General features: G+C 46.6%; 1 protein-coding gene across 8 annotated transcripts in view; it reads right to left on the bottom strand.

Moving 5' to 3' along the window:
* Positions 1-26,342, bottom strand: part of LOC144821591 (uncharacterized) — a 145,204-nt gene that overhangs the window by 66,974 nt on the left and 51,888 nt on the right. For 3 of the 8 annotated variants that reach the window (XM_078678803.1, XM_078678804.1, XM_078678805.1), the window contains exon 3: positions 10,977-13,499. The exons of 2 other annotated variants lie outside the window; for them this stretch is intronic. In XM_078678803.1, coding sequence (XP_078534929.1) covers positions 12,073-13,499 — 1,427 coding nt within the window. In that variant the 3' untranslated portion in view covers positions 10,977-12,072. Of the gene's footprint in view, positions 1-5,046; positions 5,965-10,976; positions 13,500-26,342 lie in introns of those variants that run through there. 3 more of the 8 variants (XM_078678809.1, XM_078678810.1, XM_078678811.1) reach the window with 2 other exon arrangements.

Here is a 26,342-nt window from a genome sequence, read left to right on the forward strand (position 1 = left end):
CCAAATAGCCGGGGTCTGCACACGACTCCTACATACTGTGCAACAGCATCATCCCACAACTGATGGAAAATCTGCATCTGGAGTATGTGTGGCTTGTTGGTGAGTGAGCTGTATCACATAGTGTGCTGTATGAGTGACATGCTGTTCTCCTCAACTTTTTGTATTACAAACTTGGTCTGAGTTGCTCACAACTAGGTGACTCTGCGCATCCCAACCGGCCTTGGTTGCTGAGCCCACTGATGAATCCAACGACCCCAGGGGAAGTCCGCTTCAATGATACCCAAGGGAGGACACGTCGTGTAGTGGAGCATGCTTTTCGAATTCTGAAGGCTAGATTTTGATGTCTGGACAAGAGTGGTGGTGCACTACTCTACTCTCCCCAAAAGGTGTCAGATCATAGTTGCATGCTGCATGCTCCACAACCTGGCCTTGTACAAAGAGATCCCCCTGCTCCTGGACGATGATGAGCAGCAGATGCCCCCCGCTGCAAATCCACACATAACCAGTGATGAGGATAGTGGAGAAGAGGAAGGTGTTGACATGCATCAACAGCTCATCGGCAACTACTTCCCTCGAATGTAAGCTACCGTTGAACAACTATGACATTGTATGTTGGCTTTGATGTTATTGGCGAAGCATAGATGAGGTGTTTGGATGCTGGCTGTTGTTGGCTCACTGCTAATGGCTGATGTGTGTGGCACAGTGTATTGGTTTCCACTTACCATATGTGTATGGTGTTGGTATTGTTATGTGTGATGAATCATGTACGGTGTTGACTAGTGTTGTGTTGTTGCTGTAATGGCATCACCTGACAACTCAAGGTCATCCTCTTGTGTCTTTCTAGGTTCCTTCGCTCTATCAATGTTTTGTCACAATCAGAGCTTGTGGTACATTGCAATCAGAGTTGACTGTGTACATACTGTGATAAACATGCAACTGACACAAAGGAATAGGTGTGTAAATAGTGTTTATTTTCGATTCGATTGTCAACAGATTATCCTGAGCACCAGCAAGAGTACGTAAAACTTCTAAGTCCGAATCTTCTGGTATTTGGTTAGGTTTATTTCCTACGAAACTTCTTGAGAAGACACAGCCTCTCATCTCAGAAGGCACAGAATATGCTTCATATAGCCACAGCCAACAAGTGTTTCGTCAGAGTTGATGGGTATACATCACTGACTTCATCAGGGGTATAAGTCACATAAACATGAGTCTACACTCTTCCTCAAATACTTCAAGTACTCCGTCACCTCAACACCCTAGTGGGTACATTCCTCAGACAGATACCCACTGTGGGGTTCATCTGCCACACCTCATACAGTGAAAGAGAAAAATGAAATGTGGTGTAGTATAGAACAGAAAAACAACAAAAACATCTAAACTGGAGGGTTTTAGAAAAAATGGCCACTCGTATGTATAGCAAGAAGACAACATGCATAATAGCACAGTTGTGAAGTATATGTTTAACACGAGTACAAGTAAAACCCAGTGTGGAGTATAACTATCCAGTGCCATAATTGATATCTGGGCTCACCTCTTATGAAATTTCAAAAGGTCCGAGCATCTGTAAATTACGCTCAACATAATAAAGACAAAATGCATGTATATAATGACATCATGTCCCGTGGTCCCATGCTCCCATTATTCACACTAACATAACCTGACCGTTTGCATAAATAGAATTGGTCTCACCTCATTTAATATCAGTCTTCATGTCCTAATAAAGAATATCCATATGAATGTCCATTCGCCTGTGGTGGATAACATATATATATATATACACACGTTACAGAAGTGTGACAAATCTGGCATCACCAGACCGTTCCTCTCTCGCTATTGTCCATTCATAAATTAAAAGTACCACACAAAAGCAGACAACCTTATCAATTTCCTCTAATATTCTTAAAAATCTCCTGTAAGTTAATCCATTAAACATGGGACCATAAAAAACAAATGGTAATAAATATGAGACCATTCGCTACGTGTTGCGTCATTACCATCAACTGACAGTCGACATCTCTTCTTACAGACCTGCCTATACGCTGCTTCTCACCCAGTTTACCGAAACAATATAGATTTGTACACCCAAACATCGGAGGGACATATGGACACCCCCAACAACACTACTACAACACATTTCATTTCCCCCTCTTTCACGGTTTGAGGCGTGGCAGATGAACCCCACAGTGGGTATCTGTCTGAGGAATTTACACACCAGGGTGTTGAGGCGATGGAGTACTTAAGGTATTTGAGGAAGAGCGTAGACTCATGATGTTTATTTGACTTATAGCCCTGATTAAGTCTCTGATATATACCCATCAACTCTGACGAAACACGTGTTGGCTGTGGCTATATGAAGAATATTCGGTGGCTTCTGAAGACGAGAGGCTGTGGCTTCTGAGGAAATACAAGAAGATGCAGACTTATAATTTTTACGTACTCTTGCTTGAGCTCAGGATAATCTGTTGAATATATAGGATAGCATTTTTCCAGCTCTTTCTGGTGGGCAATAGTGGCAGCCCTCTTCCTTGGAGCACAAAAGTAATGATGTGGTGTATTTGATGGTGGGAGAATATTAGAAAGTTTGCGCAAGAGGCCCTGCCATGTTCTTGTTTAATTCTATTAGATTGTGTTACAAGTAAAGTGGATATAAGGTAATTTGTGCATAGTGAGTGTGTGAGCTGTCAGTGATGGTAAAGGAGACAGAGTAGTCCCCACATTAATGGAATTACACAGTCCAACAAACTCCTGCCATCAACATGGCAATGTGGGATTGGATAAATAACAAAGTCAATGTTCAATGCAGAGCCCAAAATACTAGCAAAACTACTAGCAAACAGACTGGTACAAGTAATAAGCGGGTTGGTACATCCTGACCAGTCGGGCTTTATGCCAAACCGAAACACTGTACTAAACTTACGTAGAGTGCACGGAGTGATGGGGAGAATAGCCACAATCCAGGAGGCAGCAATAATAGTTTCATTGGATGTCGTCATGGCATTTTACACCATCGAATGGCTGTAACTCTTCGCAGTTCTAACAAAAATGGGGTTTGGCCCTGGTTTTTTCCAATGGGTCAGACTCCTCTACTCGGAACCCCTGGCTCAAGTAGTAGTTAATAACAAAAAATCTGTAACGTTTGCGCTCAGCTGTGGGACCCGCCAGGGCTGCCCACTGCCCCCCTCCTCTTTGCCCTCGCCCTGGAACCGCTGGGGGCATGGATTCGAAGGGATACGAGGACTGAGATGGTCGGCAACATGGGAGGTTCGTCTCTCCTTGTATGCAGATAACATTCTCCTGTTCTTGGCCTCCCCAAAAGCATCACTTGGAAGGGTGCTAGATATCTTTGCAACCTTTGGCAGATATTCTGGGTACTCAATAAATTGGAGTAAGTCCCTCTTATATGTCATCAGCGGAGTTCCGCCGCCCCCACCCAGGGACTGCCCTATACAAATAACTGCAGTGGGCTTTAAATATCTAGTTATTTTTATCACATCAAACCACAAACTCCAATTTGAACGCAACCTACTCCCACCCTTACCAAGACTGAAGCGAGATATAATAAGCTGGAGAGCGCGTCCACTCTCACTGTTGGGCAGAGCAGCGCTTTTCAAAATGATGTCACTATCCTATTTCCTCTACGCGCTGCAAAACTCCCCAGATCTAGTTCCTGCACGATATTTCAACGAGATAGAGGGCCTGCAGAGAGACCTACTCTGGAATGAGAGACCCCATATAGCATTGACTAAACTTGCCCTAAATTGGTATGATGGAGGGATTAGTCTTCCAGATCTAAAAAAAATAGTATTGCACTGCCCACCTAGCCGCCATCACCCATGGCACTTACCGTTGCGCTGATAACCCAGGATATGCTATGGATAGGTGGCTATTGCAGAGAGAGAACACAGGGCATTATACTCCAGAGCCCAGTGGCTCCCCCTGACAGGGCAGACTAAGCACTCAGTTCAAATACGGCACGCAGCGAACAGAAGCCCAGGGTGGCAGCAGAAACTTACATTGGCGATTCCCCTGTGGGATTCCGAAATACTGGGCAACCTGAGGATCTCGAAAGGGTTAGACAAATGAGATCTAATTGAAATCTCAAAAATAGGGGACCTATGGGTGAAAGGCGATATGATAACGTTCGCCTCACTGCAACAAGAATAGGAGGTATTCAACTCAGAGTACTTTAGCTACCTGCAAGTTCGTCACAAACTACAGACACGCCTGCAAAGAGGTTCCTCCCCCACCAGAATCCTCGCCCCCCCCCCCCCCCCCACCCCCCCCGAGGACAGGCTGCTGGACGGCTACCTACCAAAGAAAGCTATATCCCTGACCTATAAAAAATTATCCAATAATACCCTTGCCCCCGTCCAGCAAACAAGAGAAAAATGGGAGCGAGACGGCCTAGAACTAGATGACGAGGAGTGGCAGGAGGCAGTAGCCTCCCCAAGGGAAGCAGCAATCTTTGCCAGATTGCGACTCGTCCAACTCAAAATACTGCACAGATTATACATCACGGGGCCTGGTCTGGTCCAAATGGGTACGACGGAGACGGGAGAGTCTAGAAGGCAATGAGGCCTAGAGGGCACATTCATGCATATTTTATGGGAATGTGAATGCGTTCAGCACTACTGGCGCAAATTACATGATATTCTGAGTGAAGTGCTTACACTTGCTATTCACCCTGAAGCTAAAAGGTGCCTTCTGCCTACGGATCTGAACAGCAAAGACAAGATATGGGTCACCCTAGGCCTAATGGTAGCAAAGAGAAACATTGCGCAATTGTGGAGGGCTGCACAATCACCCAGAACAGGCATGGACTGGTGTATGTTCAGGGAAAAAACTGTATGAAAAAGAGGTCTTCCATTTGGAATTATGGAATGCTTACGAGGAAATATCTGTAACCCCTCAAACATCCTCCTAATTTATGATCCACCCTCACCATAAATGTTGTATCCAAACATGAACTACTATTCTGCAAATATTAAAACTGTGATTATTAAGGTGATTTTGACTTAATTCCTCTCAAATGAAGACTGAATGGTCAATTCGTTATGTTTAATAAAAAGAACTGTTAAAAAACACAAAGTCAATGTTCAGTGCAACACCGGTGACATCAATGCTGGCTCAGCGACTTGGCTTTGATTGGTGGTTTGCCACGTGATCCTCCCATGTTTCTCGGACGGCCCCTCCTGCGTTTGGCAGGGGGGGCCTCTGCTGCAGGCTCAGAGGTGTCTGAGGAGTCATTGTCTTGCAACTCACCCCTCTCTGTGGCCACAGCTGAAGTGGTGGGTGTTTCAGAAGGCTGGCCACTGGAGTGGGGTTGAGCAGTCATTTGGGCAGCATGTACTTCCCTCAGAACACCCACAAGCTGGCCCATGAGACACACAAGTTGGCCCATTTGTGTGCCCATGGACCGCTGCAGCAGGCGGAGCTCACGCAGTTCTTCTACAACCTGGCCCATCTGTCCCTGGTTCTGTTGACATGCAGCAAGGACTCTTTCGATGGTGGCCTGGGCTTCTGTCTCAGTATCCTCATGTAATTGTCCCCCCGTTGCCCTCCCACCTGCCCTGCTGACATGGACCTGTGGCATTGGCTGTTGACACACCCACACACTATCTCCGGCATCATCAGCTTGTGTGGTGGTGTTGGTAACCACCGAGCCAGGGACAGTGTTGCAGGCAGCAGTGTTGATGGTGGCGGTGGCTACAGCACAGGTCGTTGTAGCAGGGGTTAGCGTAGTGGTTGTCGCTGGTGTGTTGATAGTTGTGGTGGTGGTGGCGGCGGTGGTGGGGACAATGAGGGCCGGAGACGAGGTGCGCCCTGACAGTCCTAAGGGGCCAGGTTGTTGCTCCTCATCCAAGAAACATAGAGAATCAGCATTAGAGAGTTCACGTTCCGGGGGCGGAGACTGGCTCTGTTGGTTGGTGTTGTTTTCAACAGCTGTTGCTTGGGGATCTTCTGTTGAACAGAGGTTACAATGTCAGTTAAGTGCACTCCACAACCTTGGTGTCACACTTTTGGATGTTACATTTGATACGTCAAACATTTTACATTGCAATCACTTGGTATTGGTAAAAGATAATCAGCATCATGACATGTTGAGGTACATACATTATTGTTATTAGTGTGACATGTAAATAACAACCACGTGACATGTACAGATAGTGTGTTTACAAAGACGTCATCATCTAACAACTTGGTGCACATCAACTATTGTTTATGCGTGGATTTAGTTGACTTTTCAGAGAATCTGTTTCAGCTACGCCAAAACTTAATTTGATTATTTATATGTTATTTCAAATCATGTGGTTTTGTTTGTTTGACAGATTGACCGTGCATATGTGGTGTTCATATGAGCAAACATTGCATTCTGTGCTGTGCATGCTTGGGCCCTGAATTTATTTCACATGTGACTTGCTGGGTCAAAGTGTAATTTCTGTGACAGTTACATGTGCTTAGCTGTCTGCACACTGGATAAAACATTTGGATCTATACAGAGTTGGCTGACATGTGAGGGATGTGATAGTCATATGGCTCCATGCATTTTGAGAAGGATGACAGGGTGCATGCACTGTCTGTCTATCTGTCAGGAAGCACGGCAGAGGGAAATGGCTGCCACCTGGTTCTGGGTGAGGGGAGTGTTCCATCCTGCTCAGTTGTGGGACAAGGGTGCCTGATGGGAGTTGCAGTGCTGGCTGCCTGTACACACACACACACAGCCCTCCACGTTGAGATGGCTACCTACCTGTAAGGTTGAGGAGAGCGATGAAATGGCTGCCACATGGTTCTGAGAGGGGGAGTGTTCCATCCTGCTCAGCTGTGGGACAAGGGTGCCTGGTGGGAGTTGTAGTGCTGGCTGCCTGTACACACACACAGCCCTCCATGCTGAAAAGGCTACCTCCCTGTGAAGTTGAGCAGAGGAAGGGGATAGGTTACACATGGCTCTGTGGTGGTGGGGGGCGGGGTGTTCCATCCTGCTCAGCTGTGGGACAAGTGTGCCTGGTGGGGGTTGTAGTGCTGGCTACCTGTACACACACACACACACGCACACCCCTCCCTGTTGAGACAGCTACCTCTCCCTGTGAAGTTGAGCAGAGAAAGGGAATAGGTTACACATGGCTCTTGGGTGGGGGGGGGGGGAGGGAGTGTTCCTTCCTGCTCAGGGGTGATGCAAGAGAGCATGAGAAGGCTACCTACCTGTAAGGTTGAGGAGAGCAATGAAATGGCTGCCGCATGGTGCTGGGTGGGGGGGGGGGGGAAAGAGTGTCCATCCTGCTCAGCTGTGGGACAAAGGTGCCTGGTGGGAGTTGCAGTGTTGGCTAGCTATCCACAAACGCCCCTCCCTGTTGAGATGGCTACCTACCTGTAAGTTTGCGGAGAGCAATGAAATGGCTGCCACATGGTTCTGAGAGGGGGAGTGTTCCATCCTTGTCAGGAGTGATGCAAGAAAGCACGAGAAGGCTACCTACCTGTAAGGTTGAAGAGAGCAATGAAATGGCTGCCACATGGTTCGGGGAGGTGGGGGTGGGTGGGGGGAGAGTTCCATCCTGCTTAGCTGTGGGACAAGGGTGCCTGGCGGGAGTTGTAGTGCTGACTGCCTGTACACACACACCCCTCCATGCTGAGAAGGCTACCTCCCTGCGAAGTTGAGCAGAGGAAGGGAATAGGTTACACATGGCTCTTGGGAGGGGGGGGGGGCGGGGTGGTGTTCCATCCTGCTCGGCTGTGGGACAAGGGTGCCTGGTGGGGGTTGTAGTGCTGGCTACCTGTACACATACCCCCCTGGAAATATTGCTAGCTACCTTTGAGGTGAATCAGAGGAAGGAAATGTTAGATATGTGAGACATGTTTTGGGAAGAGTGTGGTGTACGTAAGTGCATTAAGGTCTCGGAAAGTTAGCTTTATAGTTATGCATGACAATACATGGCAGTGTGATGGGATACATTTGTTACTACTTACCAGCCTCCACTCCCCCGGGTATTCCTGTGAGACTCTTGATGCAGAATGGCAAGCACCTTCTCCTCCCATTCAGTGAATGTTAGTGGTGGAATGGGAGGGCCACCGCCAGTCCTCTGAGCCACCTCATGGTTCCTGTTGGCATGGTATTTCACCCTGGTCTTGAGGTCATGCCACCTCTTCTTGATGTCACGCAGTGTGCGCAGGGTGGTCCCTACTGCATTGACTTTGTTGACTATCCTTTCCCACATTTGATTTTTTCTGACTAGTGTTGTCTGTTGGACCATGCTTCCAAACAAATGTAGTTCTACTCTGATTATTTCGTCTACCATCACTGACAACTCACTGTCTGTGAATTTGGGCATTTTTATCTGTGACAAGGTATGCGATGTGCAAATGGGTGACAAGTGCAGGTGAGAAGTTGGTGGTGGAGATGTGCGAGGTGGTTGTTGGAAGTGTTTGTGTGGGTAGTTGTGATGTGTGATGATTTGCCTCTCCTTTCTGCTGTGTTGTTTTGCCCTTCACTGATGGAGTTGTGCAAAGGATGCGGGTCAGGGAAGGGGTTGGGTTTATACTCAGCTATGTGGGTGTGACCAAATGGGTGATTCATGTCCGGTGTGTTCTCTATGTTGACCTGGGATTTGTATCTTTTTAAATGCAATGGGGGTGTGTCAAATGTTTTTGAAGGCAGCAGGAAAAAAATCAGCCACACTTGGAGGCATTTTGGTGTGGTTGCATTCGACTGCCATTCTTCTTTCCGCACGACAGCAGCGGTCTGAACGCAATAATCGTTTCGCCAGCTCAGCCATTCATCTTTTGGGTGCCCGCAGCGGTCAGAAGACGTATCGTTCCGCTTGCTCTGCCATCTTATCATAATTTCACTTGCGGCCATTCTGCTTGTGGTTCGGCGTTTTTGGTGTTTTCCGCAGCAATTTTTTCTGTCGAGGTCGGCTTTTGTGATTTTCAGGATGGTGCAGTCGGATTTTTGTGGAATATGACCGCCGCGGTTGGATTTTTCAATCATTGCATCGTAATGTGACCGCTGTTTTTGCAGTGGAACATGCAGGCATTTTTTTTCTGCAACCACGGCGGTCGGAGGGCTTTTCCGTCCGCCATCATAATGACCCCCATAGTTTATCAACTATACCAACCTATTTGTTCATCAAACATGGTCTACGAACAGCATCCTCTATCCGGCCCCCATTATCTCCAGGTGTACTTAACATTAGACTGGTCTAATAAGAATCTATTAATAATTCAGTTTAGCAGCGCTGACCATTACTAACAGCAATTTCTGGAAACTTGCTACATTACTATATATTACATTATATGTATATCTTTTTCAAGATGGAGGCAAACGACAATTCATCACATACATAGTCCTTTGAGTATGCCAACCGATTCGGTCATCATCTGTTGCCTATGAAAAGCATCCTCTACCTGCCTGCGCTACCCGGGTACGGAGGACGGAGTCAGCACAAGACGCAGACAGGACCACACAAAGGTATTTCTCCATTATAGTGGCAGTGGCACGCTTTGCACCCCACGCTTAAACTGCCTACTACTCTCTTCTTTGCTCCCCACAAACAGAGAGAGTCCAGCCACCCGTCCCCCGATGGAGCACGATCATTTCCTAACTGAGGTACTGGTTTCTATCGTGATTCTATATACGTCTGCTTACATCATTAGGCTTAACGCGCGCAAGATTACAGTTGTAACTTTTACCAGCACTAAGCGCAAACATTTTACCATAATAGATAATGAGCAATTACTGCATTGCCAGCAGAAACCATACGTTTATTCAGTTTCCCTTCTCTTAGTAGTACTTAGAGACCTTATAGTCCAACACTTGTCCTCACATGCGCAACATAACTGCTGTAACTTCTACCAGCACTTTGCACATTAGATGCATATTTTGCTTTATAAGATGAGCATAACTATCAGGTTGCCCACAGTCACAGTACATTTGTCCGGTTAAACTTCTTAGTAGCACTTGGCGACCTTATAGCTGAAAAGAATTGCAATTTAAAAAAGCACACCGATTTGCCCCATTTAGATCATAGCGACTAAGTGCCTGTTTAGTTACATGGTATTTTTCCTTTTCCTAGTTACAGATACCAATGACTTCTATAACTCACAAGTGAGCGAACAAGCTCATCCATGCAGAAGGGTAAGTGTACTACTCACTCCTACACGACACTGCACAGTGGCGTGTCTACTTGGTCCTGAAGAAGGTCCGCCGACCCGATTGGGCACGAAGGGGCTGAAACATGTCAACCAGCTACAACCTTCACCAGGTGCTATAGATTAGTAACACTTCTACTTTGCACCGCTCTTTGCTTTTAGTCTTACCCCATCCTTAAGAAAATAAAATCCATATTGACAGATGGGGGTAATTTTAACTGCACTCTAATCACACCCTCACTTTCTCAAATCACAACTGTTGTAAGAAACCAGTTGGTCATCCAGCATAAAAGACCCAATGATGATGATTTTCACATAACCTACCAGGCGGAGAACCAAGATATACCGCACCGATGGTTAATTCGTGAATGAGGGTTTTAAGACCACGAGACCCCAGACCCTGGTAACACACAGGACATGTGATTTATTCCTCACTGATTTCGAATATACTGGATGGAAGCCAAATGAATCCCAGCTTCTCTCTCCCCCCCTCTTGATCCAAAGAAGTGTATTAATACTGTGGTATTGATTTTAATACCTGGGTATAAATGGCAGTATCATATTCAAATTTAGTTATGCAATGAAACGTAAAACTTTTGTTTTTTTTTTAACAAAGTAACACCCTCCAGTGGGGACGGGAGAGCGAGTGTAATAGTACACAGGTATTAATTTTAATACCCGAGAATTAAAGTTTTTTTAAACGAATACAATTAAAATAAGGGTTAAAAGAAAAATGTAAAGAGTTTAAAAAATAATCTTTTTTTACATTAGAACATAGTGTAACACTAAAAAATAATTTTTAGAATAAGAATTTTGACTAAAAAAACATGTTAGCAAATCAAACATTTTTATTAAAAATAAAAACAGATATTTTAAAAAAAAACAAAGTACAAAATTTATTAAACATACATTTAGATTTCTTTACATAACAGATCATATTTTTTTAAACCTTTCCCATTTATTTCAAATGGAAGAAATTGTCCTTTTTCTATTTTTACAAGTTTGTGCATCTGTTTAGACAGTTGGTGGATCATCGCGGTCAAGATCGGAAGCAAGGAAGATCTTCGTCCAGGTAAGCACAATTTAAGTTATTAATCCAAGTATATAGGTGTCCATCTCTAATGTAAAGAAGGGGGGTAGGAGGTAGTTAGAGGATGTGTTGTAATTTTGTAAATGAATATGTTTTTTAGCTACAAATTCATTCCAGGTTGGGTTCATGTGCCCTCGTCGCGATAGTTGCCTTTTTTCAAAAACAGGTTTAAAATTGTAGACAATAAAAATGTAATTCTATAATTTTAAACCACTTTCAAATGAAAGTGATTTTCAACTTATTTTGCAACGCGTTTTAAAAAGGATTAGCTTCCTTTCTTTTAAAAATTGGCAACGCTTGATAAAGACCATGTGGCTGTTCTGGAGTAAGGCCAATTTAGTTGCCTCTTTTTTTAAGGGCTTTTTTTGACAAGACTGCTTCACTTTGAATTTCAGGATTTATTTTTGGGGATTTAAGACAATGGTGTCACTTTTTTGGGGGAATACTCCAGTTTGCCAACGAAGGAGGAACCAAATTTGAAACATGAGAAGATGACTGGCAAAGAAATAAACTGCAGGATCTCCTGTTTGGATTTCTTTTTTAGATTGTGAATAATGTTTTAGGATGGAGGAATTTTTTTAAAGTGCTTTTTTGGGGGGGAGGTGTTCATATGGAACTAATGTGGATTTTTTTTTACTGACATGGGAATTTGCTCAGATGGATACTCATGGTAACAAATGGATTTAAAAATTCACCACGAGTTGAAAAAAAAAAAAAAGGACTACTTTAGGTAGGAACCCCAACATTCCTTTAATTTAGAAGAAAAAGAAATTGCAAAAATTCCAAACCATTTGGTTTGTTGTTTAAAAACCGGCAAGTAATGTGGTTAGTTAGTATTAGAAATGTAATATGTAAGCAATACTGTCAAGGTAGTCTGAAGCCCCCATCAATGAAAATTCTTGAATTTTATCCAATAGTCTTTCAGACATTTCGTTACTTTTTTTAGACACACGTGGATTTAGGCTACCCGACAGTGATTGCGCAAGCCTCAATTCCTGGCAACCTTGTTCCTTCTTCAAAATTTCCAGAACATTATAGAAATTTGGGTGAGGTTTACCTATTAATTTGTTGAAGGAATTGTGCCATCCCTCAATGGAATTGTTAGTTTTCACACCACCTTCCAAGCAAGTCGCGTAGCAGTTCCACCATTCAATGGGAAACCTTGGCTTCCTCCTGCAACCAGACCTGCATAGTCGGCCAATCCACGTATCTTCAAAGTAATTTAGTAATTGAGCCAATTTCGCTTCATTTTGGGTAAAAAAATCTGATTCTGTAATTGAAGTGTAGAAATCATCTACACTGCCAGGTGGTACGAAACATAATGCAGTTAATTTTCTTAACTCAAATTGTAGTTTGCTGCTTGATAAATACTCCTCAACCAAGGACGATTTTTGTACTTTTTGCCAAAATGCATGAGAAAAGTGAAAAAAACATCCTTGAATTTGGGCATCAGGGTATAAATTAGTGACTGTGTTAATCATTGTCAATTCAAAATCTATAATTACTTTTGCAGGACTTTTATTCAAAATTTTGGTTTTGATCACTGTTAAAAATTCCGTGTATGTTGAGGAATTTTTGTCAGGAAGTAAAGCATACACCAGAGGAATAGTTGTGTTATTCTTGATGGCATGAATAGTATAAATTTGGGTGAATGGATGGGGTGTTGATTTAAAAGTTCCATCCATCATCCAAATTGGACTATTCTCCAGGGTTGCTAGGTTATGGGTAGTGCTAAAAATTAAAATTCTTTTTTGAGGGTTTTTATTGTCATGTAGGAGAAAAGGTTCATTGGAGAAAGTTACAGTTAGGTGAGGGGGGATGTTAATGTCTTCATAGGTTTGGGGGGTTACAGAGTGGGGATTGTTTGCCAGTTTTTGCCTCTGAACCATCCTCCTGAGGTTGAGGACAGAGGGCATGCTGCCAGCAACATGTATGGGAATATTTTGTGTAACCTCTCTTAATATTGCACCACAGGGTTCATCGGAGGTGTGTGCAAGACGCTTAATTTGTTGAACATTTTCTCTTACTTCTATTTCCATTGCTGAGGCAGAGTGGTTATGCTCTGTTGTCCTAATAACGGTATCTTCCAGTGTAACCGCTCTGCCAGTGCAATGGGAAGAAAAATATTGCACACACCTCCAATGACGCCTGGGTTCAGTCATTCTATCCTTACAGTAGAGATAGCCATCATATTTGAGAAGCTGGTTCCCTTTACGGGATGGAACATAATTTGCTTGTCGTGGCGACGCCATTGTAGGTAAATCTGTGGGAAAAAGAAAAATTGTTTAGGTATATGCGTTTTAAAATTTTGCAAAATGCTAATTTGTGTTTTTACTGCAAAGAAAAAGATGTATTTGTTATTTGATGTATGCTATGGAGAAAGGAAACCATTAAAAACCTGTTGGAGGAAAATATTTTGAGTTCTTTATTATAATAATTCTTATTTGTAAAGCACAAACATATCATCTCCTTTATGGTTTCGAGGTGCTGGGGGCCGTCGGGGAGATTAAGTGAGCGATTGCCCAAAGTCACATGATGCTGAGCTGCCGCCAGCAAAGGGGATCGAACCGCGAGTCTCATCCTCCGGAGTCAGCCACCCTGGCTGCTGTGACACAATTTTCGCCCCTGTAGTTTGGTTTTGTTATTTTTACAGTATGGGTTAAGGTTTTGAATAATAATGTTTTAGTTACCTGAGGTTGATGTGGTATTTGCTTATTGGGCGAATGTAGAAAAGGATTGTTGTCCTAGAATATTCTGCCGCAGGTGAAGAATTTGACACTTCTGGATTTGTTATATTTCTGCGTTGTAGAAAGCTGGCTCTGTATATACTATACCAAAGTAAGGTACAGTGTGCACAGTGTCCAGGGGATCCCCAGCGGCTTTACAGAGGTTACAGCAGATAATGCCTTTCGTGGTACTGTGGATCAGCAGTCAGGCTTATTAGACGGCTGTGTTAAGCATTTGTTGTACACTCAGGCAAGAAATGATTAAACACACTCAAAGACTAAATCCAACACCAATTGTTTTGCATAAAAAGTTATTACTTAGTTATTTTATTCTAGAACCAAGAGGAACTCAGTTGCATGGAGGTAACAGTTTTTAATAATAGCAGTACATTTCAAATATGTAGGAAGGTGGCTACCTGACTATGGTTACCCCAGATTTTTTTGCCTGTGTTTAGCTGGTTTTTTGACTTAGTTGACCTGGTTCCCTGCTAATCAGGGCCCCAGGCCATCTGCTCTCTCTGTAAAATGGACTCCATGTACCCTAGGTACATACCAATTGGAAATGGACTCCTTGTCAGCCCCTGTAGAATGCACTATAGGTGCACAGGGCATAGGAGCCACTAAGGCCTACCAGGGGCTGCAGCATATCTTTTGCCACCCCTGGCTGGTTCTTAAATTGACACAACTGGCTGATCACTCAGCTGGGGTAAGGTGGTGTACACACCCCTTGCTTAGATATAGTATACCTATGTCTAAACCTATATCTGGACACATGTAAACCTGTGAGCCACTCCTATAGTCAGGCCTCATCAATCCTGGAGGCTGAGTGCGTGGTTTTATGTGAGATGGAGCTCTAGCATGAGCTGAGCCTGTCTGCAGCCGTCGGGAACAAATCCCTAAGCTGTTTCAGGATAAGGCCATACCATATACTATTAAGTGCCTTATAATCCTCGCGGTTATTTAGCAACTTTGGTTTGGCTTTATCAAAACATGTCGTGTAAGGTGTCATACGCTTTGGAATACCATCCCCTCGCCAGTTCTGGCGACGGGGATGGCATTCCACCCCTCTAGAGGGGTAAGACATGTTACTTTGCTTTAATGCGGTTAATTTCTCCAAAGACCTTAAGATCCACAAAATGGATGCCTCTGCCACAGACAAATGTCTGGACCCCTGGAGCTGACCGAAACTCAGTCAAGGGGGTCCTGGACAAAGGGTTTCCTGTCACAGGAGGGTGTCACCGCCCTCCAGACAGGAGATAGTGTATTGTAGCAGGGAGGTTTGAAAGAAACCAGACACTGCCTGGGGCGCACAAGGCTGCCCCTTGCATAATCCGGCCAAACCGGTTCTGGGGCACTCCAGCCCTCGTGCCAGGGCGGCCTGGATCAAAGGAAGGGGGTGTATCCACCCACTTCCTGGGTCCCACCCATAGGAGGGGACCTAGCAGGCAATCACGCCCACCAGATTCGAATAAGAGTGGGAGCAGTGCCAATGCACATCAGATTTCCTGGAAGAAACATTTGAAACGATATTCTGGACCCTTCGCCCTCCATCTCAACGTGGAAGCCCGAAGAATCTCCCTTGTGGTCAAGGAGTGACCACCCTGCAGCAGCAGGCACCATCCAGCCCTCGACGTCTACTTAGTTGCAGTTCCCGCCGGAACTCGAGCGACTGAGATCGACGAGATCAAGCCTGCCCAGCTTCTAACAGCCCGATCCACAGTCCCTGCAAAGCTGAGACCCGTGGAGGCGACCGGAAGCGTGGGGCACGCCATCTTGAAGTGACCACGAGACGCTGACCGTGCAGCCCACGAGTGACCCTCGAAGCTGTACACCGGGGTTTGAGAAGCCCCCACCCTGAGCTACTCCTGAGCCGAAGTTCAGCCCTCCACACTCGACGAGTGCTGCGTGGGGCCCTTTGGCACGATTTGGCTCAACGCGTTGGCCCGGTCACTTGCCCGCTGGCTTGTGGTCCCTGTGCCGACGAACTACCTAAGAAGACTTGTGATTCTGGTTGCTCCAGATCCACACCAGCTCCCCTGAAAAGGAGCCCCGACTCTGACCTTCCTGGTCCGAGTGAGAAGCAATCTTCCGATCCTGCGTGGATTGCTCTTACCAAGGCTTGTTTGCTCCAAACTTGAAGCCGACTGCACCGACGGTGAGAGCCTGCGTGGGACAGATCGTGACCTGCTCCTGGACGTCGCAGATGCCCCAGAGCCCACGTGACAGCGGAGAGAAGCTCCTCGACGACCACCTGATTGCGCCCGACATTGCCTGGTTCCGTCCTGGTTCCACCCTGGTCACTGCTGAGTGACCCAGACTCTGTCCCCTCTGCTTTCAGGTACTCTACAACTTGAGTCCACCCTTGGACTCCACCGGACACTTCATCTTTAACCCGCCTGCAGCCCTTTCAGCTCCAAGCACCAAGAGCCTGCGTGTCAAAACCCGACGCCACTTCGACCCTGTGCACCCACTTCCTGTGGGTGAGGTAACTTTGCTCCGCCGGTGTTCCCACACTGGTGCACACCTCTAGGGTCTGTGAGTTAAGTTTTGTTCCTCTAGGTTCAGCGGAAGTGTCCTTAAACTTTAACTCTTTGACTTTTACGCACCATTGGCTAACATTGGTGCATGCGTGCGCTTTCCGCACATCTCCCGAATCCCGAGGGCCATTCCCGACTTCAGCATTGCTTGTCCTGACTGCTCCCAGCGATTCCCTAGGCCCTAGGCCTAACCACTGCTCGAGTGGCATCTCTTATACCACTTGTTTAGTATATGGTTTGAGTGGCCACCCGCCCTCATCCATAATTGTGCAACTTGTATGTTTAAACAGTGCTTTTTGATTTAACGCTTGTGCCCCTTTATTCATAAAGAATACTGGGGATTGTTTTTAGTAATAAATACATATATTTTTATAATATATACTTGTGTGGTGTCCTTTCATTTGATATTACAGGATTGTATGTGGTAAAACAGCTCGCTTAACACGACCTCTTAAGTTAAGCCTTTAGGCTGCTTAGTCCATGCTACCCCTAGGATAGCTTGTCTAATAAGGTTGACTTACAACCAGACACCATAAGGGATTGTTTGGTCAGGTAGTAGGTGGTTCCAGAATTGGAAACATCCCCTACCAGGCCAACTTCTCACAAAATACAGTAGGTATTGTGTTGTACAAGGCACAGAAATACTTTACAGGAGTATTAAAAAAATAAACTGGTAATGTCAATCAAACAGTAGCAACCTTAGCAAATGTAATAGACATTCAGTTCAATAGGCAGAAATGCAATCCTATTTAAGGAACACAGTGAGTGCTTGACTTACACATTCAGTCTTCATGGGTTTAGACCAATACTGAGCAAGGGTCAGATCAAGGTAAGTACTGCACCAAGAGCAGCGCTGGGGCAGCCATGCTCAGAGGTCACTGGGCCTAATGTTAGTCAATGGAGACCGGAGACACCCACCAGAGGTTCTGTTTGCAGGTAATTTCCCACGTTTCAAGGAACAGACTCTGGGGGTTAAAATAAGTACCAAACATACATCACCAGCGGCACAGGGTTGGCTGGGTGCAGGGTACTAATCAGCGTTGCAAGTGAATAGGGAATCTAGGTTGCGCAAAGAGGCTGCAGGCTCAGACCAGGAGGCTGGAAGAAGGTGGCCAACAGCTGGGCAGGTAAGTTGAGGTGTCAATGGCTGCCCGAGCACTGTCGGCAGGATGCACGGGTGCCTTTTGGTGTCGAATTCTCTTTACAGGAGCTGGCCGCGGTCAGGGGGACCCTTCGTGAAGAGGCTGCAGGAATCTTCGAAGAGTCCAGGAGAGGTCACCCTCCAATAGAGTCGAGGTCGGGATTGCTTGGGGGACTTCCTTGAACAGGTGAGCAACTCAGACTCGGATTGTGGGCATCGAGGGCGGAGTGGGGAGTAGACGTGGATCTGGAGTCCTCGCAGTTGGTTTCTTCTGGACAGGGCAGCTGTCCTCTGGAGATCTGTCTTTGTTGAAGAGTGGCAGTCTCCCTCGAGTTTCTGGAAGTCGCTGGCCACAGGACAGACGTCATCTTCGCAGGTTCTTTAAGCTGGAGACAGGCCGGTAGGGCTGGGGAAAAGTCAGTAGTGGTCTTCAGGCTTTTCTCCATGGCATCTTCTTTGTCCTTCGTATGTTTTAGGAATCTGAGAATCAAGGTTCAGCAGTGGCCCTAAATATTGAATTTAGGGGTGCTACAAGTACTGGCAGGTAGTAGCCAATGGGCTACTTGCCTTTAGGGTGACCGCATCCTTTGTATGCCCCCTCCTTTTGGGGAGCGGGCATACCCCTAATCCGATGGCTAGAATCCTCACACCCAATATGGAGGATTATCAAAGGAGGGGTGTCACTTCCGCTCAGGGCACCTTAGTGGTGTCCCTGGCAAAAAGGGGACACACCGCTCCTGCTAATTTTCCCGCCTACCCTGCAGCCACAGGTGGGGCTTTGTCTGGGCAGCGGGCATCCCCACTACCTGGAGAGGCCCTGGCTAACATAACAAAGGGCAGGAAGCCTTTGAGCCTCGCTGCTCTTGAATGCTGTTAATGCTTGGGGGTAGGTATGAAGTACCTACACCCACAGCAGGCTTTGTTTCTGACCGACGAAAGCACCAGGCTCCCACCTCAGGGGATCATAAACATGTCTGCGCATGACCGGTTGGTGCAGACTAGTCAGCTACACACAAGGGAGTTGGGTGTTTTTCAGGGGGCATCTCTAAGATGCCCTCTAAGTGCATGTTGTAATAAATCCCACACTGGCATCAGCGTAGGTTTATTGTGCTGAGAAGTCAGATACCAAACTTCTTAGCATTCAGTTATGCCATCATGGAGCTGTGGAGTTCGTAATGACAAACTCCCATCCCATTTACTCAATATGGCTTCACTACACCTACAATGTCTGAGAATGGACACAGACAGTAGGGGCGTATTGCTCATGCAACTATACTCTCACCTGTGGTACAGTGCACCTCGATTTAAGGCTGAAAGGCCTACAAGAGGGGTGGCTTACCTATGCCATAGACAGGGTTTTCTAGGCATTGCATAAAGGGATGTGTGCCATGTCTACTCTTCAGTTTTAGCTTCACCAAACCACGCTGTCTGCAATGGCAGGGTATATGTATTAGGTGAGGGGTCTTTGAGGGTGGCACAACACATACTGCAGCCCTAAGAGACCCTCTCTGGTCACAAGGCCCTTGGTACCACGGGTACCTTCTACAAAGGACTTGTATGTGGTCAGAGGTGTGCCAATTGTGGAAACAATGGTACACTTAAGGGAAAAGAACACAGGTACTGGGGCCTGGTTAGCAGGGACTCAGAACACAGTCAAAGTTGCATCAGATACCAGGCAAAAAGTGGTGGGGTACTGCAACAGAACCCCATTTTCCTACATGCGCGACGAGAGAAATGGAATGATACGCTGGTGTCTAGAGATACGATTTAGAAAGACGGCATTACCTGAAAAGTATGAACTTTGTGTGAAAAGCTGAACTACCAATATGTGGTAATGGCCCTGTTGCATTCAAGCAGTGCGTTTCTACCCACTTTTGGCGAAACTGTAGAGTACCACGTCAGTGTCGGGTGGTGGTGGGGGTGGGTGGGAGACTCTGAATGGGCTAGCAGGACTGCCACTAGGCTGTGAGCTGTAGTAGAGGCTACTTTGGTCGGGGGAAGGCCTGGGGGCTCGAAGGTGTGCTGCCGGGCAGCCTGACTGGGATTGTGACGCTGTGGGCTGAGTGCCGTTGTGCCAGATTACGGGCCTTGGCAGGACCTAAGCGGGGCAGAACCGGGCTGACAGGCAAGCAGATCTCTCATCCGTAGATTGGGGACCACAAATCAGCGGGGAACATCGATCCCAGTATATTTAGCCCCAAGCACGGCAACTTATCAGTACTAAAGGACCCAGCGGTCACAGAAACAACGTAGGTGGTTTGAACTCCACTGCCACTCAAGCCGAAGGCCATCAATGTAACCCTCCTGAACACTGACAATGCAGCAAAATGGGGAAAAATGACCCCAAGCAAGCTGCCATTTGAAAACAATAGGGTCACTTGCCTGATGGAGACAGGAACTGACCCAGAACCTGACTGGCTCCAGGGAGAGTGGGGGATGTCAGGAGAACGATCTCCGCGCGATACTGCTGGAGGTCAGCCTTAAAAACCTTGACTCCAAACTAGACACCCTGACCTCCAGATTGGATCAGGAGAAAAAAACAGGTGGACACTCATGAAACTAGACTAGATCAACCCGAACACTGTGCATCTGATGCACACAACTATCAGGTGGAATCCAAGGAACAGCTCCAAATGGAAAAGATTCTAAACTTAATCGTAGCCAAAAATGAGGATTTGGAAGCTCGCACAAGATGGAATAACCTCAGGTTACAGTCATCCCAGAAACCACAGCTATCTCCAAAATGGAACTGTGTGGAGACTGCTGCATGACTTGTTTGGTCCATAACATTCACCTGTTATTTAATGTGGAGTAAGCACACCGCTCTCTGGGCCCCAGACCGCCAGTTGGTACCACACCGAGGCGCATCATAGCACGCTTGCTAAACTATTGTGACCAAGACACACTCTTGTAACTTGCAAGGGAGCGCGGAGTCATAAGTCATCAAGGCAACACCATATCGTTCTATCCGGACTTTACACCTCTGTTACAAGCAGCCCACCAAGATTTCATACCGGTAAAGCGCATTCTCTACCAGGCGAAGATCCCCTACACCTTGTTTGAAAATATCTTTTGATGGACAATCTCATTTCTTTACAGATGCAAAATAGGCTCTTAAATTTGCAAAACATGTCGAAGGGTAAAAACAACCCCATAAGTCACCAACGCACACCTGAGCTGAACCTGGACTGAGTGATAATGACTGAAGATATCCCCCGCATTTAATCAATATCCCACAGGTTCATCTGCTGAAACCTTGGTACCCTCGTTGTATTACACTGTTACTATCATAATAGGATATTAGCACAAGACCTATAACGAATGATATGCAACTCCCTACGCTCAGTATTGTCTCTACTCATTCATTGATCGACCACCCCGCCTCCCAGGCATGGTAGAATGCTGGTGTTACAAGACCCGCCAGGGAAAACTCCCAAGTGCACTAGAGATTAAAGTTAAATGTTGATTGGCGGGGTGGCAGGAGGGGAAGGAATACAAATATAGTTGGGTGGGTCGGTGTGGGGGAAGGGACAATTATTATTGTTTGTTGGGGGGGCACACACAGGCATCAAAGACAGATTGCAGATGTCGACACACACACACACACACACACGGTTGCACATCCAGGAATGTTCACACAGCACGGAACCCCAAACTTGACCCAATCCATGACCCGTTCGCACTACAAAAACCCAAATACCATTGATCACCCTCCTAACTTGGAACATCAAAGGGTTTAACGATTAAAGGAAACTACGACACACACAGTCATACCTACTCTGACATAAAATTGATATCTGTTTCATACAAGAAACACACCTCAAAAATACATATAGTCCTAAACAACATAACAGTCGTTAGAGGGGTGGGGGGGGTGGAGGGAGGAGATGTGTCCTCATCCATGTACTCCAATCATGCCAGAGGCGTGGCCATATTAATGTGCTGTGAGCTTGTCCGAATGAGGTCGCACACTGCTCGTACCATCAGCGTGTGACCCCGAAGCATGATGGTCGATGTAGTCGGTATCAGCGGGTGCGCTTCTACCCGAGTGTTGAGTCTTGAGGGTGTTCACTGGTGTGCTTGCCATCCCTGAACACGTGTTGAGCGTTCATTAACGCTCATCAGCAGGGATTAGGCGTGTGCACGGGGTTGCTGCTTGGGCTGCCGAAAATATTCATAGGTCCAGATACCTCTTAAGGCGCGCAGGTGCGTTATCTCGAGGTCGTCACCTCCACCGGCTCAAGGGAGCCTGTATAAATAGTATGTCCGAATGAGGTCGCACACTGCTCGTCCCATCAGCGTGTGACCCCGAAGCATGACGGTCGATGTAGTCGGTATCAGCGGGTGCGCTTCTACTCGAGTGTTGAGTCACCTCCACCGGCTCAAGGGAGCCTGTATAAATAGTATGTGGCAAGCACACCAGTGAACTCTCAAGACTCAACACTCGGGTAGAAGCGCACCCGCTGATACCGACTACATCGACCATCATGCTCCGGGGTCACACGCTGATGGGACGAGCAGTGTGCGACCTCATTCGGACATACTATTTATACAGGCTCCCTTGAGCCGGTGGAGGTGACTACCTCGAGATAACGCACCTGCGCGCCTTAAGAGGTATCTGGACCTACGAATATTTTCGGCAGCCCACGCAGCAACCCCGTGCACACGCCTAATCCCTGCTGATGAGCGTTAATGAACGCGAAACACGTGTCCAGGGATGGCAAGCACACCAGTGAACACCCTCAAGATTCAACACTCGGGTAGAAGCGCACCCGCTGATACGGACTACATCGACCATCATGCTCGGGGGCACACGCTGATGGGACGAGCAGTGTGCGACCTCATTCGGACATGCTGTGAGCTTAGCTGGACCACATCTCAATCTATCATTGACCCTGAAGACAGAAATGTCATTGCAGGTAGAACACTGGGAATGACTCGCATTGTCCTGGTGACAACAGATCTCGCCACCGACGGGACCGGACGCCATCTGAACACGGATCGTGGCTCAACCGCTCACTAAACCACCCCCACCTCTGACACGGACCTTCGGTGCAGAGACAGATTTACTTGACCACGGATTCTGCTATGCATTTTTATCCTTAAGGGTACCTATTTCATTCTACATCCTGACACAGACCAGAACCTTGCGGATCTCATTGCCTTGGCAAGATTGTGCATCCTAACACGGACCTGAATTTTTGCGGATACCATTATTTTACCTTGGCGAGATTACAATACCTTTCAATCACCCTGAAGAAGCCCATGTTTGGGAAAAACGCATTGGCTGTGAACTTATGAAAACCCAGTATTTCTGCAATAAAGACACACCAAGGCTACAAACAGCGACATGGACTCATTCTTTCGAAACAGAGACCTTGTAACTTACTGTCTATACATGTTGCCTCTCATACACTCTGTATGAATGGCAACAGATGGACCCAACATCAATGACCCGGATTTCCTTCACACTGTCTGGTCGAAAATTACACTCCTAGGTTATTACACGATAATCTGGGAAGGAGACTTCAATGCTATTTTAGATGATAAACTTTACCGCTCGGGATCCGCAGGTAGCTTACACCACAAAACAAATAAGAAATTGATAATCCATCACTCAGGAACAGGGACTGGTAGATATTTGGTTAACTTGGCACCCAGGGATAAAAGAGGGCAACTGCATATCGATGCACCACAACGCCTGGTCCAGACTGGAATTCTGGTTGGTGTCCAGAGATGCAGCGGCCTGATCAATGAGATAAGACATTTGCCACAGATACTAGCAGACCATGCCCTAGTCATCCTTAAATAATCCATACCCCAGACTGCCCCCACGTCTTTAGCTGGCGACTACCACAAAACAAGATGCTAGATAGGGTTTTTAGGGAAGAGGTCCATAACGAGACAGTGCAGCATTTCTTGCTTAACGAGGGTCCAGTTATCTTCCCTCGCTGTACTCTGGGATGCCTTTAAGGTTGTGATCAGAGGGGCAAGCATAGCAAAAAAAGCCAGGGTGCTGAGGTCGATTAGGCAGACCCTGACAACTGGAACATCATATCCAGAACACTGAAGAGGCTTATTACCACACTGGCAGTACCCTGGCCACTCTCTGGAGGAAAATCACTAAATACGGGAGAAGGCACAAAGGGAGACCCTTTTTTTAAGGTAAATTTGCCAGAGCCAGATGCTATGGTAAATGAGATCGACCTGGCAGAACTTTGGCCACAATACTTAGACACCCACCCTCTTCTTCACACATCACTGAACTCCTGGACACAGACTCCCGTCCGGTAAAAGAGCCACACGCTATTCTAGATCTCCTTGCAGACTTTTATGCTACATTATACACCTCCACAACTGACAACTCGTCTCCTGGCCATCACCAATTCCTGGACTCAATGAAGCTATTCTGGCTGATTAAGGCCCACCGCACTTACCTGGATAACCGTTTAACCACTGAAGACATCATTCAGGTAATACACAGCTTACCAGCGTAGAAAGCCCCAGGACTGGGCGGTCGGTCAGCCTCCTTTTACAAAACATATGCAGCTCTGCTGGCTCCTCACCTTCTCGTAACCTACCAAGAATCACTGGACACCAGGCTTTACCACCATTCAATAATAAGAACACTACTAAAACTGGGCAAACCAGCAAACATCAGACTCCTATCGCCCGCTATCTCTCAATAACTTGATAATAAAATCTTGGCAAGTTACTTGCTAATAGATTACAGCCCCTTCTCCCACTCATTGCCAGACCTGATCAATCTGGGTTCATTCCAGGCTGCTCCACAGCACACAATATACGCACCTTCTATGAATCACTATATCACTTAGACCCTCAAGAGCAGGCCCTTGCCGCCTTCCTTGACGCCACAAAGGAGTCAGACTCCCTAGAGTGGCCCTACTTACTCACTTCCCCAGCCAGAATGGGCTTAAACACTACATACATCTAATTAGTACAGTTACTTTGCACGAATCCCACTGCAAGACTGAAAACAAACTGCTTACTTCCTGAGCCATTCCAAGTATCCGGGGCACGTGTCAGCAATGTCCCCTGTTCCCCCACCTCCTTTTTGTGGTAGCAATGGAGCCCCTGGCGGCTAGACTACGCCAACATCACACAACTAGAGTTCTAGGATTCACTACCAGAGGATGAATTGTCTCACTATACGTGGACGATATCACCGTTCACATAGACAGGCCCGAGGAGAATCTGAACCATGTGTTGAGAGATCACCCAGTTTAGGGGACTGTCTGGCATAAACATTAACTGGTCCATATCGGTTATACTTCCCCTTACGGACGCCACCCCCCCTCTTTACACTGGAGGCCATTCCCTACCCTGGGCAACAGACCCAATCAAATACCTGGGAACCCGATGAAATACGTGGGAGTCTGGCGAAGTCGCGACACACTCTGGAGCATGAACTACAGCCGCGCAGTGGACTGGCTGGAGGGGAAGATATTGGTTTGGTCCAGGCTGCTCCAGTCACTAGCGGGCAGGATCGCCATGGCAAAAACGGCAGTCCTGCCTAAATTCTTAGATTTGTAAACCTACCCTTGTTGCTCACTTTCACATTCTTCAAACTGCTTCGCTCCCTGATGGTTTCATTGGCATGGGTGGGCAAACCACGTATATTGTGGGAACTACTGACACTACCACTCAAACAAGGCGGTTTGGGTGCACCGGACCTTGCATTGTATGCCTACTGTGCACAAGCCCAGTTTCTACATCATAGGTTACACCAGACTCCATTTCACCCTCACATCGCGGTGGAAAAAGAAAGAGCTGCACCCACCCCACTAGAGGTCGCTGTTTACCACACTTACAAATGTCCCAGAGGAGAAGTAAACACAGTGAAAGTCTGAAATGGGCATGGGCGGGACTGAGCAGATGAGCCAGTCTCTCGATACTCTATGCCCACTCAGTTCCACTTGCATATATATTCCTCAGCTTCCTCCCTTGCACGATAGCGGGGCCATTGAAAGGGCAAGACGACTTGGCTTTAACACTATTGGATCTCTCTACCCAGACAGCTCTTTTATCAACCCACATGGGGAACCCCGCCCCGTTATAGCAAACCTGCTCTTAAACTATCAAATCCGTGCAACTTGTCATAAGTTGCATGCTACCTTACCGACTGCTCCCCCTGTTCTGTCAAACCTTGAACACTTGCTAACAGAACCCTCTCCCAAAACAATTATCACGCAACTATATAACGTAACTCACCGAACATCTCTGGTGACAATGGCCAGGGCTCAAGCCATCTGGTGTGCCGTCCTAGACCCCGCCCCTTGCAGATGAGCAATGGACCTTTTGCTGCACCCAGCTTGAGCACCTATCTCCAAACTACAAAGATTAATTAATTTTAAATTCCTCCACCGCATCTGTCGAACCCCACTACAAATGTTCAAAATTGGCCAAAGACCAACAACCACAGACCACATTCCTACTCTTAGCATAGCTATGTTTCAACTTTGCCAAATACTGGGTCAGGGTGTACGAGATACTCCACGAGATCACGGCGACTGACTTGGAACGCACCCCACTAGTGGCTTTACTGGGCTATGTTAAAAATGTACCATCTACATCACGTTGCATACTTGCCATGATGCTCATAATGGCCAAATGCAGAATTGCCATGCATTGGGCCCAAAAAATAGCTCCCTCAATAGACACTTGGATTCAAGATATCACGC

This window comes from Lissotriton helveticus, chromosome 2_2 (genome assembly GCF_964261635.1).
Source record: "Lissotriton helveticus chromosome 2_2, aLisHel1.1, whole genome shotgun sequence".
Classification (NCBI taxonomy): domain Eukaryota; kingdom Metazoa; phylum Chordata; class Amphibia; order Caudata; family Salamandridae; genus Lissotriton; species Lissotriton helveticus.